At 45.8% G+C, this 12,410-nt stretch overlaps 1 protein-coding gene across 2 annotated transcripts in view; it reads right to left on the bottom strand.

Annotated features, from left to right (window-relative positions):
* sertad4 (SERTA domain containing 4) overlaps positions 1-7,164 on the bottom strand; it is an 11,278-nt gene extending 4,114 nt beyond the window's left edge. Inside the window, exons 1-3 of one of the 2 annotated variants that reach the window (XM_015400513.1) lie at positions 7,042-7,164; positions 1,936-2,087; positions 1,745-1,863 (exon numbers count right to left, since the gene is read on the bottom strand). In XM_015400513.1, coding sequence (XP_015255999.1) covers positions 1,745-1,863; positions 1,936-2,074 — 258 coding nt within the window. In that variant the 5' untranslated portion in view covers positions 2,075-2,087; positions 7,042-7,164. Of the gene's footprint in view, positions 1-1,744; positions 1,864-1,935; positions 2,088-6,960 lie in introns of both variants that reach the window. The other variant, XM_015400512.1, reaches the window with a different exon arrangement.
* Positions 7,165-12,410: the final 5,246 nt, after the last annotated feature.

Here is a 12,410-nt window from a genome sequence, read left to right on the forward strand (position 1 = left end):
TTTAAGGCCGCATAACGAGGACTCTTGGAATCCGACCAGACCTCGGCGCCGCGCTATGACGTAATCGGCCTTCGTCATATCAGCCAGGGTGTCTGCCTCACGGACTAAAACTGGTAGTTGGTTCCACAGGAGAGGAGCCTGATAACTGACAGATACTTTAAAATGTATAACTGCACTATCTGATAATGATCTGCTAAAGTGTAACCTTCCTTTGAGGGAGGAGAACTCTGTTAAAGTAATCCTGAAGGTTATTAAAAAGTGGTCAGAGAGGTAAGGGTTGTGAGGAAATACAGTTATTTCTTCACATTCTATGCGGTATGTCAGCAAAAGATCCAAAGTATGAAGATGAGAATGTGTGGGACTATTCACATTTTGAACAAGCCAGCATTAAAGGCTGCTCTTAAGCTATCACCTTCAATGTCAGCATAGATGTTAAAATCTCTCCCTATGTTGACCCTGTCAGTATTTAATACCAAATCATAAAAGGAACTCTGAAAACTCATCTAAAAATTCAGAGTAAGGACCTGGTGGACGATACAAAGTTACAAAAAAAGGAGTTTTCTTGCTTTGCAGTTTGGATAAGGGGAAACTAAGGGTTAAATGTTCAGAAGAGTTGTAGGTATTAACTGCCTTGGGAGTAATCAATAAGTCAGACTAAAAGATTGTTGCTACTCCTCCTCCTCGCCCAGAACTTCTGGGGATGTGAAAATTGAAATAGCTTAAAGGAGTTGCCTCATTTATGCTTACATAATCCTCTTGCTTGATTATCACAAATCAAGAGATCTCATGTTAAACAGACCACATTTAATAGTTTTACCTTATTTATTACCTTGGTTATTTTAATTTTAATTAGATTATCACGATTTACTCATTTTGGAATCTTTTCTAATTTATCAGATTTTGCTCAGGGGCAAGACAGTGTCTGGATGGAGTAATGAGTGGGTAACAGTAGAGAAGCTGCAGAGAGGTCTGTTAAACTACGACTCTGCTTCCTGGTCTGCACCCTGGGTGGTCAGGGGTTGTTAGAACATCAGATCTCCCGTTGGAACATAAGATCTGCTTTAGAACATCAGATCGAATTTGACTGTATGATCTGGTGAACTGTAAAGTGCCTTGAGATGACACGTGTTGTGAATTGGCGCTATAGAAATAAACTGAATTGAGTTGAAATAGCGTCTAAAGATTCCTACCTTTGCAAAGTGTTGGACCAGCTGAAAACATCTTTACTCAGAGCTCCGAAGCTTCAGGTTCTGAGAAGAGACAATAAAAACCGACCTGCTGATGTTCTAAAGATGGCCGCTTCCATTTCTAACTGGCTTTGGAGCAAAGGAGCGACTGACAGAGGAGGGTCTGATGAAGAACCTGGGAGCTGTTTCCAGGTTAGTCTGCGTTTGCTCCGCCGCGCCGAGCCCAGATGAGCTCCAATGAGCCAGTAAAACGCCTGCCATGGATTTCAAACTGCTTCTCCTTTGTTTTTGCAGCTACGTTTGGTACATGCAGTGAAGTGCAGTTCAGTGCAGATGTGTGCAGGCAGCTCTGTGTCACCACCTTCAGACATCTTGATGATTTATTTTGAAAATCTTGATGCTGTGATCTATTTCCGGTTGGGATTTAGTGCATTAGGCTCCAGAACTAATAGAACCGCGTCGGGTTCAAGTCCGCTGGGGGGAACTGTAGAAACTAAGCTCTAATGTTTGGGTTCTGGAAGGTGAATACTTACAGGTAATATCACCTAAATACTTACAGGTTGGCAGTAGGTCCGAAAGCTGAGGAGAGGAGCTTCATCATCAGCAGCAAACTTCCTCTTGAAGTAGGCGGATCTGGACATGGAGCCCCGATCAGGACCTCTTCTACAGGAAGCTTCTGCTCAGAGGAGAAGGAATCAGATCATCTTCAGTCTGGAACCTAAAATCATATTCAGGAATGATTCTGCACCTGGAGAGCTGCAGGCCGGGTCCGGGTCAGCCAGCCGGGTCTTCCTGCTCCGATCCGTGCCCCAGATGGGGGGGTAAGCAGAGAGCGGAGCATCTCCCTCTGGGTCCAGGAAAGGGTTCACTGACAGAACCAGGGTCATCGTTGGTTCAGTTCTGAAGAAAAACCCGCAGAGGTCCAATTAGAACCCGCTGGTTCTGCTCATTACAACAAAACATCACAAAAGATGGAACCAGTCAGATGAACTGAGGTTTAAAGGTTCTGTTCACTCATATTGGGCCTTAATTGGAACTTTCCTCATTCACTTTCATGTAGAAATGTTTAGACAGCAAACAGTTCCACTGGGCCACAGTGGTACCAACAGGCAGAACCTTTAATAAGTGGTTCCGAAGGTTCTGGACCTAAAGGCGGCAGCTCCAGATTGACTGAGCTGCAGGTTCTGGATGCATCTGTGCTGCATCCAGAACCTGCAGTACGATGGACCTGGAGAACCCGCTTGGATATGAACGGAACCAGAACCACAGCCGAGCCAGCTCTCCATCACCGAGGTCAGAGAGAGGAGGAAGCCTCAGGTTAGAGAAAATCAGTTAGTCTGCAGCTCGTTTCTACATATTCCTCTATTTTAAAAAATCCAAACAAACAGTTTGCGAAAAAATCGCTGAGCTCCACCAGACACCAAACTGGTTTTAATAGAAAGCAGGAGGACGTCGCTTCTGAACATTCCTGATCATTAATGGAAGTGGGATTAAACCAACCAGTGAAGCTGATTGGATATCGGTGAGAACCAAACTAAAAGCTGCAGCAGATGTTTGAGGTCATCTCCGTCTGCATGAAGCTCTGCAGCCTCCCATGTTTTCAGCCAATCACAGCAGCAGAGTTACCTGATGAATCAAAGTCTTACCAAATCTGTTCAGGAGGAATCAGCGAACGTCTTTCCATCCACTGAGACAGAAATCCCATCAGAAACAAATAGAGGCTTTTCCAGCTAAAAGCAGAGCAGCCATCTTTGTTTTGCTTCAGCCTCTGGTTGACATGGTAACGTCAAACACATCTCATTGGACTAAAACATTTCTGCATCCAGGCTAATGCAACTGTTTGCTTCTGCCAAGATGTATTTGAGGGAGTTTGTGAATTAAAAGTCTGGAAATGATTCAACTTGCTGGAAAAGCTGGGCTTCAATACACCCCTCTGCTATTGGCTGCTAGACTTCCTCACCAACAGACCTCAGTCAGTCCGGGTCGGACAGAGCACCTCTGATGTCATCAGTCTAAGCCCCTCCCCTCAGGGCTGCGTCCTGAGCCCCCTGCTGTTCACCCTGTTGACACACGACTGCGTCCCCAGGTTCACCACCAATCACATGGTGAAGTTTGCAGACGACACCACGGTGGTGGGCCTCATCAGAGACGACAACGTCTTGGACTACAGAGAGGAGGTGGAGCAGCTGGTGGTGCAAAGATAACAGCCTGAAGGTGGAGAAGATGAAGGAGATCATGGTGGACTTCAGGAAGAACCGTCCTAACCACGCTCCACTGCACATCAACAGCTCAGCTGTAGAGGTGGTCAGCAGCACCAAATTCATCACAGACACCCTCACCTGGACTGGAAACACCACCTCACTGGTCAAAAGGAACCAGAAGCGCTTGGACTTCCCACGTTCTCCAGAAGCACCATAGAGAGCGTTCTGACCAGCTGTCTCACTGTGTGATGTGGAGGCTGCAGCACCTCAGACTGGAAGAAGGTGAGAACAGCAGAGAGGATCATGGGGGCTCCTCTTCCCTCCATTAAAGACATTTCATCCCAGCGCTGCACCATGTTTTTTCTCACACACTGTTTACATTTGATCACTGCTGCACTTTGAGGAATGGAAAAGTTCAGAAAGCTTTTATTATCATTTTTTTATTGTCAAAATTATAAAAGCTGCAGAAAGATGGACATCACATAGGTTGGAGATGACCTAACAATCTGCAGGTAGGAGCAGCAGCTGCTGCCAATCTGAAGGGATTGCTGATGCCTTCCCATCCTGCCACTGAGGCCACAGGTGAGATCTGGATTGGATTATTTTGGAGGTAAACTGTTAACATATTTTTGGAGGCTTTCTACAAGAAATCAGCTAAAGAACCTTTGATGTTCTGGTTTAAAGCTTCTGCGTCTAGATGTTTTCTGCACATCCTCCCCCCTACAGTCCATCAGCAGTCTGTGAGGAGAGTCCAGCTCCTCCCCCATGTTGTGAGGAAGGAGCTGGACCCTCTGTGGCAGACAGGAGTCTGTCCAGGCTTCAGTCCATCTTGGACAATGTCTCACCCCCCCTCCACGACACACTGGCCCAGCAGGGGAGCTCAATATGTTGTTTGTAGACCTGCAGCGTGTAACAGAGATAATTCCTCCGAGATTATTAAAGTATTTCTGATTCTGTTCCAGACATTAAAGCTGCATAGAAGCTAGTTGATGATTTTCAGGATGTTTTCCAAGGAAGGAAAACCTTCAGGATGAGAAGGTTGGCCTGCTTTCCTGTAACTTTAGACGTTTTGCTCTGCAGAATCTCTAATGGATCCAGCATGTGTTCCCCAGACAGCAGGCTGCCGTCATCGAGTCCCTGTTCCAGCTTTTTATGTAACCTTTGAGGAAACAAATGAAATGAATGCCTGTGGTAATGACATCATCAGCCTGACTGAATGCATCACTGACTACGTGACCTTCTGTACTGTATCCACACCACAGCTACGGAGCTTTCCAAACAACCACCCATGGATGACTCCTGAGCTGAAAGTCCTCCTGAACCAGACAGAGCAGCGTAGGGTTCGGATCAGGGAGGCAAAGATGGGACGGCTGTCAGTCAGAGGTCTGCGGCCCCCCAGACCGATCTGTCTCTGTTCTTCTTCACCCTTCATCTCCAACACGGACAGCTGCCATCTCCAGAAGTTCTCCGATGACTTGGCCATTGCAGGCTGAGTTTCTGAGGGGAAGGAGCTGGAGGATCCATCGATCGTCATTAACTTTGTGGATTGGTGTGAGGAGAACCACCTGTGGCTGAACACCAGTAAGACAGAGGAGATGGTGATGGACTTGAGGAGAAGACCCCCACCTCATCCCCCTGTGAACATCCAGGGGCAGGACATAGGCTCTGTTCACACTGCAGCCTGAAGTGACCCAAATCTGATTTTTTTTGCCCATATGCCCATATGAATGTGATCTTTTCATGGCTGTCTGAACAACACAGATCCGATTTTTTCCAATGCGACCCAGGCCACTTGGCTATGTGGTCCTGAATCCGTTACGAATCTGGTCTTTTCAAATGCGACCTGTGTGTGAACGGCCATTAATACCCGCCATGAATAAACTGCACTCATAACAGCGACGCCCTGTAGAAGAAGGGCCAGAGCTGAGGAGGCTGAGGTCCTTTGGAGTGAGCAGGCCCCTGCTTCAAACCTTCTCTGACTCTGTGGTGGCATCAGCCCTCCTCTCCTCTACGCTGTTGTCTGCTGGGCCCCTGGCAGCGCAGAGCGGGACAGAAAGAGACTGAACAAACTGGTAGGAAAGCCTGTTTCTGTCCTAGGCTGCACTCTGGACTCAGTGGAGGAAGTGGCTGAGAGGAGGATGCTGTCCAAGATTCCATCCATCATGGACACCACCTTCCACCCTCTGCAGCAGACTGGAGAGGAGCTGAGCAGCTCCTTTAGTCAAAGACTTTTACAGCCTGTTAGGATAAAGGAGCGCTACTGCAGGTCATTCATTCCTGCTGCCACCAGACTCTACAATGAGACACTACAACCACAATAACTGCTGCAATGGAGAACAATTACTATTTAATACGCTGTGCAATAACCTGTTTCTCTATATTTGACACCCAGAGCAATAACTATATATATAACTATCCATCTATATAAATCCCCATGGAAACAGCCTGTGCAACAATCCAGTATAATGATCCTGCTATAAAATAAAAATATATAAAAAACTGTATATATTGTATATATATCATGCACCTTTTCCTCCTTTGGCACCTTCTTCTTCTTTTTGACTATTTCAGCTATTTCAGCTGATGGAATGAGTAATTTTCTCCACTGTGAAATCAATAGTCAATCAGTCGATCAAAACAGATCCCAGACAGAAACACACCGGCACAGAATGCGTCTGAACGACGGTTCTAAAACAATCTTAGTCCAACATTAATTCTATTAGAACGAGCTGGATCTGTTCATCATGCAGGACTGAGGTCAGCATGATGGACCATGGACCATCGTCCCTGATCCATGGATCATGGGCGATGATGGACAGAACCAAAGCCAGCGGATCGGAACACAGAGCTCAGACCAGCTGTGAAGCACGGTGGTGGCGGAGGATTGCTTTGTGTTTCTCCTTAGCAGCCAAAGTTCAAATGCTTCTTTACAGAGCTGCTTCCTCCCCCTGATGATGATGATGATGATGATGATGATGATGATGATGATGATGAGTCATGGATCTGCTCTTCATCCTCCTGTTTCTCTGCTGCTGCCATTAATGTTCTGCGGTTCTGTAAACTGGGATGTTTTCTAATTTCCTCCCGTTTTTCATGGTTCTGGTTCTAAAGGGTTGATTAGAATCTGGACCAGCTACTGGATCCTCCTTCAAGGTGACATCAGAAAAAAAAAATAGATCAAATAACATCAAGGAAAATGTTTGATTTACAAACAATTTTTTTTCCCGGAAGTTAACTTAAGGTGGGTGGGGGGCATTTGGACCCTGTACCGGTCCACATGCAATGAAAGGCTCCTTTCAGAACAACCTGCGGGTCGAAGCAGGTTTTCATTCTGGGAAGCAAAGACTCATAGAGGACCTGGAGGGAAACCTAGAACTGGTTCTGGTCCAGTTGAACCGGGACTAGTCGTCTAAAAGCCAGCAGAGGCGGATCCAGTAGAACGTGATCCAGAACCAGCGGAGCAACAGGTGCTCTGATCCAGAATGAAACCAGAACTTTTAACTGGTTCTGCTCTGCGTACTGGACCCGGTCCGTTAGACCATCATGAATGCAAACAGCAGGGAGTCACTTACCCTGCCGGGTCTGTCCTGACCCGGAGCTCTGGGACGTGGACCGGAACCCAGAAGAGGAATAAAAGCGGAGCGCCTTCCTACCTCTCGGTTCTGATCCACAGCTGGGTTCGGAGATGGAGGCTCGGTTCTGAACGGTTCGGACCCAGACCAGCTGTGTGTGTTCGGGCTGAAGGCAGGAGCTGATGTGCGGCAGGCAGCGCCTCCTTCTCCTGCTCCTCTTCCTCCTCCTCCTCACTTCCAGCCAGCTACGCTGATCATTTTAAGTTTATGGCAAGAGGTTTTTAGATTTAATCCCTGCCGCTGTTTCAGCGCCTGGAGCGACTTTAGCTGCTAACTGGTCAGGTCTCCGGATGGACGGAGCGACTTTACTTTTTACTAACGCCGTTACCTTTTTTAGTAACGAGGTAATATAACTAATTACTTTTACTGTAACTATAACGCAGTTACCATTGCTGACACCCCGTTATTGCACGCCGTACAATTAACCTTTTTTTAATGATAGGACTCGTGCTCGCCTTGTCATGAGAGAGGGGAGGATGAGAATGGCTGATGTATAGTGAGATTCCGTCTGTCAGTTGGGTAGGTGGGTGTTTCTGCTGGCGGGTGTTAACGTACAGCACACACAGAGAGATGGAGAGTGAGGAGGACTCCAGCAGCAAAACAGCGTTTTCCAGATGGAAATACCGGTGTTACGTCGAGCTGCGTTTCCCCATCAGATACGGTTTCCTCTGCATCTCCGCACAGCGCAGGCGGCATGATTCACCACGCAAGCGACAGGAAACGCGCATGCTCGCTGAAGGCGCGTAGCAGCCGCCCTGTGCTCGCGCCATACGGGAACTACGGAGAGCGTGAACGATTAAATGTTATCCTATATGGAGAAAGGGAGAAATCTGGATGGATGGATGGATGGATGGATGGATGGATGGATGGATGGATGGCTAAAGCTAGCTTCTGCCTAAACTAACTCCAGTTAATGCTATCTACTGCTAAAGCTAACTACTGTTAAAACTACCTATAGCTAATGCTACCTACTGCTAAAGCTACCTACCTACTGCTAAAGCTACCTTCTGCCTAAACTAACTCCAGTTAATGCTATCTACTGCTAAAGCTAACTACTGTTAAAGCTACCTATAGCTAATGCTACCTACTGCTAAAACTACCTACAGATAATGATACCTACTGCTAAAGCTACCTTCTGCTTAAACTAACTCCAGTTAATGCTATCTACTGCTAAAGCTAACTACTGCTAAAGCTACCTATAGCTAATGCTACCTACTGCTAAAGCTACCTACAGCGAAAGCTACCTATAGCTAATGCTACCTACTGCTAATGCTACCTGCTCCTAAAGCTACCTACTGCCTAAACTAACTCCAGCTTTCTTTTTCTTTGGTTCTTCATTCATATGTGTTGATATAGTTTTATGCCACTATGTATCCTCATTGTCTCGTACGTTTGTTTGTGCTGATCATTTTAGTGAAGGGTTAGGGTTATTTACAGTGATAGAGAGCAGGAAGGTGTGTTCATCCACACATTACATTTAGAGCCACCTCCTCTACTTAGGAGGACCAGGAAGGAGCCATTGAAGCAGCAAAGAAGCACAGCGGAGATAATTTTAACCCAAACATCCCACTGGTTGGAAATGGACACCAATCCTCTGCTGTCTAAAGCGGCTGTCTCGCTGTAAAAGGACCCATCCACATGTTGAACCAGAGGGACCAACCGCTGAATAAATGGACAGACGGCCTGCCATACATTTCCTGCTTTTGATCCCTCTGTTTTCCATAAAGTGAGGAGTTGGTTGTTGACATCAATGTTCTGCTATGCAATTCACTGTGACTGGTTTCCAGTTTAGTTCTGGTTAACTGCACTGGTTCGTGGTCCCAGGTCAGCAGCCACAAAAGGACCCGTCTGATCTGCCTCAGCAGGCCCTCCTTAAACCTCTCTTGGGCTTGGAGCGTAGCATCTGATTTTTTTGCAGGGGGAGGGTGCATCTGTTCTGCATTTCCTGTCTGATTCACCAGCGGCTACTGGACCTGAATCCATCCGCTTTGTTTTGAGGAATGCTTGGAGAAAAACTAGAAATTATGATCTAGAAGTTATTCGCCTTTTGATGCTGATGCTGAGGTCACAGGGAGATGGGCTTGAGCTACTTTAAATGCTGCTACAGGACCACAGGCTGCTCTATTAACCTTCAGAGGAGCAGCTTCCATGAGCTGTACACATTTGGCATCCAACCTTCAAACTGGTCAAACGTTTTCTAGTTGACAGAGCTCAATCTATCTGCTAAGCAAGCTCTGCACTGGAGGCAACATGACTCTGAGGAGACGGCACCACAGCTCGCTGGACATCCCGCAGACATAAGTGCAGCTGCAGCATTCAAATGCAGGTGGGTGGAGACGAAAAATGACGTCAAACACTCTGAGAAAACACCTGAACTCTGCTTCACTAAACACGCCGAGCAGCAAACCACAGTGTTGCGCCACCTGCTGGTTGATTTTCGGCAGTGCAAGAACACAAAAAGATGGACACTTATGACCTCATAAGGAAGCAGACGGATGTCAGACAAGTTTTTCTGTTGGTATTTTTTTAATCAATAACACATAGAAATATTCACATAGAAATTCTAAAAATCTTTTACAAACGAGATCAGAGCAGAAATGTTAATTTCCAGGGAGGTTAAGACACCGTGACAGAAGGTGAACACATTAAGGCACTGATGCCGTCTGGAGTTAAAACCCGACCTAAACGGATCAGCAGGGGAGCTGCTTCTAAAACAAAAATAAACTCACTGACCCAAACAGTAAAGATTCCAGACAAGGCATTAAGATCTCCCATGATACCTTGTGTCCAGTGGTTGGGAGGTGGTTCAGTCTGTCTCTGATGGCTGGATCTATGGTTGGATCAGCTGTAGATCTGGATGCAGGACCTGTGGACAAAACCAGCGGGACCTCCATCCAGTAGAAGCACCTTCTCAATCCTCCAGGAGGCCTCCTCTGTGTCTGCCTCCACCGTTGGAGGTAACTGCCTGGTGTTCCCTTGGTAATCTGGGTCCACGGATGATCTGATCAGAACATTCCTTCAGGGTTCTGACCAGATAGGAAGTTCATCCACTTTATGAGCTTCTGGACTTATTAAGTCTCTCAACAGACTCATAGATGGAGCAAAAACAGAACCAGGGTGAGCTGGACGTACCAATAGTCTAAAGGAGGCCAGGCCACTGGACTGCAGGGAACCAAAGAACTGCATCCATGTTTCTCTTTAAATCTTCCCAAACAGTCCCTTCCTGTCCTGACCTTCAACCTTGAACTGGCTGAGAATCTACATACCTGACATGGACCTGTGGTTCTGTGATCCAGTTGTTCTAAGATCGGTGCTGCTCTCTGACCGACAGCTCCTGGTTTAACTGGGTTCTAATGGGTCCCCACCAGTAGAGTCTCCCTGCTTCACCAACATCACACCTGTACCAGCTGCAGGGAGAGCTGGACAGGTGAGCTCTTTTGTTCTCCTAAACATCCCTCTCTGGTTCTACAGGAAGGGATACTAATCGGACCTGAGCGGGGATGGTCCCAGTAAATAAGCTTAGAACCAAGCCAGAACATTTCTCTGTTTTTCACAATGTTCACATGTTGATACAAAAATAGTTCAGAAACATTCACTTATAGAAAGAAGAACCCAAACAATCACACCTTGGTCCTAAACCAAAGTTCTTGATCAAAGAAAGGTCCTCACTTCACTGATAAAATACAAAAAATATGTTCTCACTCAGCTAAAGTACACACACACCCAAACATCACCAACAGTGTTCACAACAGGAACTATAGACGGAGTTCTATGAACTGCAGATGGAACCTGGGTGACAATCATAAGCATTGCTGCAGCAGCTGTGCTTCCTGGTTTCAGGGATGCATCCTGACTGAGTCATGGCTTACTCATGCTGAGTCATGCTTGCATTATGCTGACTCATGGGCAAGTCATGGCTGCATTATGCTAAGTCATGGTGAGTCATTGGCCGAATACTGAGTATTGGCCGAATCATGGCTCCAGCACACTGAGTCATGGCCGAGTCATGGCTGCAACATACTGAGTCATGGCTGAGTCGCTAATGAGTCATGGCTGTGTAATAGCAGAGTCAAGACTGAGTCAATGCTGCCTCATGGCTTCATCATGCCGAGTCATGGCTGAATGATGGCTGCATCATTGCTGACTCATTCTGAGTCATGGCTGAGTCATGGCTGCATTATACTGAGTCTTGGCTGCATCATGCTGACTTATGTAAAGTCATGGCCGCAGCAAGCTGAGTATTGGCCCTGTCATGGCTGTAGCTTGCTGAGTCATGGCTGTGCCATGGCTGTGCCATGCTGAATCATGGCTGTGCTATGACTGCAGCACACTGAGTCATGGCTGCATCATGGCTGAGTCATTGTGGCATTATGCTGAGTCATTGTGGCATCCTGGCTGATTAATGTTCTTTCAGAGCGGGGATGTTTTCACACATATGATGGAATTTAAGGCCTACGCTCCTGTGAGCAGCTCAGAGCTGATTTTATAGCAGCAGACTTTCCTAGAGCTTCTGACCCATTAGGATTTTTTAAACAGTTTATCCTGAAACTGCTGTTAATATTTAGTCTCCTTATTTCAAACATATTGTATTTATATCCTAAATACACTAATTAGAATGGTTTGGGGGTACTTCCTGTCAGAGCTTAGCGGTTATTTAATAGAACCATGAGGTAATAGCTAAGTTATTTACATGTAATAAGTTGGTTATATCAAACAATATTATAGTTAAGAAAAGTTTATGTTGTAGCAGGTTTAAAAGAATGTATTTGTACGTTGATGTAACCTTAGACTATTTCAGATGTTTCATCAGATCTTTAGCAGCTGATTAATATGAAGACATCGAACATACATCACTTTTTACATCGAAGCAAGAGCTCTTACTACCGGGTAAATGGTAAATACACCGTATCAGTCTGTTTCCTAACACTTATTGGAAATAGTTTTTTTATCAACAAGGTCAAAAATTATTCTGATTAAATTTAGGTCACTATATTCCTATGTCTAATCCAAGATAAGTTAATCTGTTTTCACTGTCTGAGTTTTAACAGAAAATGCAAGCAATGGGTTTAGTTTTCAGCTCGACAGGAAGTTCTGTTGTTCGTACTGATGTCGTTCTGTTGTTCGTACTGTTGTTCGTTCTGTTGTTCGTACTGATGATCGTTCTGTTGTTCGTGCTGATGTTCGTACTGATGTTCGTGCTGATGTTCGTGCTGATGTTCGTACTGATGTTCGTACTGTTGTTCGTACTGTTGTTCTTACTGTTGTTCGTACTGTTGTTCATACTGATGTTCGTACTGATGTTCGTACTGTTGTTCGTACTGTTGTTCTTACTGTTGTTCGTACTGTTGTTCATACTGATGTTCGTACTGATGTTCGTACTGTTGTTCGTA

Source organism: Cyprinodon variegatus, unplaced genomic scaffold (genome assembly GCF_000732505.1).
Source record: "Cyprinodon variegatus isolate N-32 unplaced genomic scaffold, C_variegatus-1.0 Scaffold1112, whole genome shotgun sequence".
NCBI classification, from domain to species: Eukaryota; Metazoa; Chordata; class Actinopteri; order Cyprinodontiformes; family Cyprinodontidae; genus Cyprinodon; species Cyprinodon variegatus.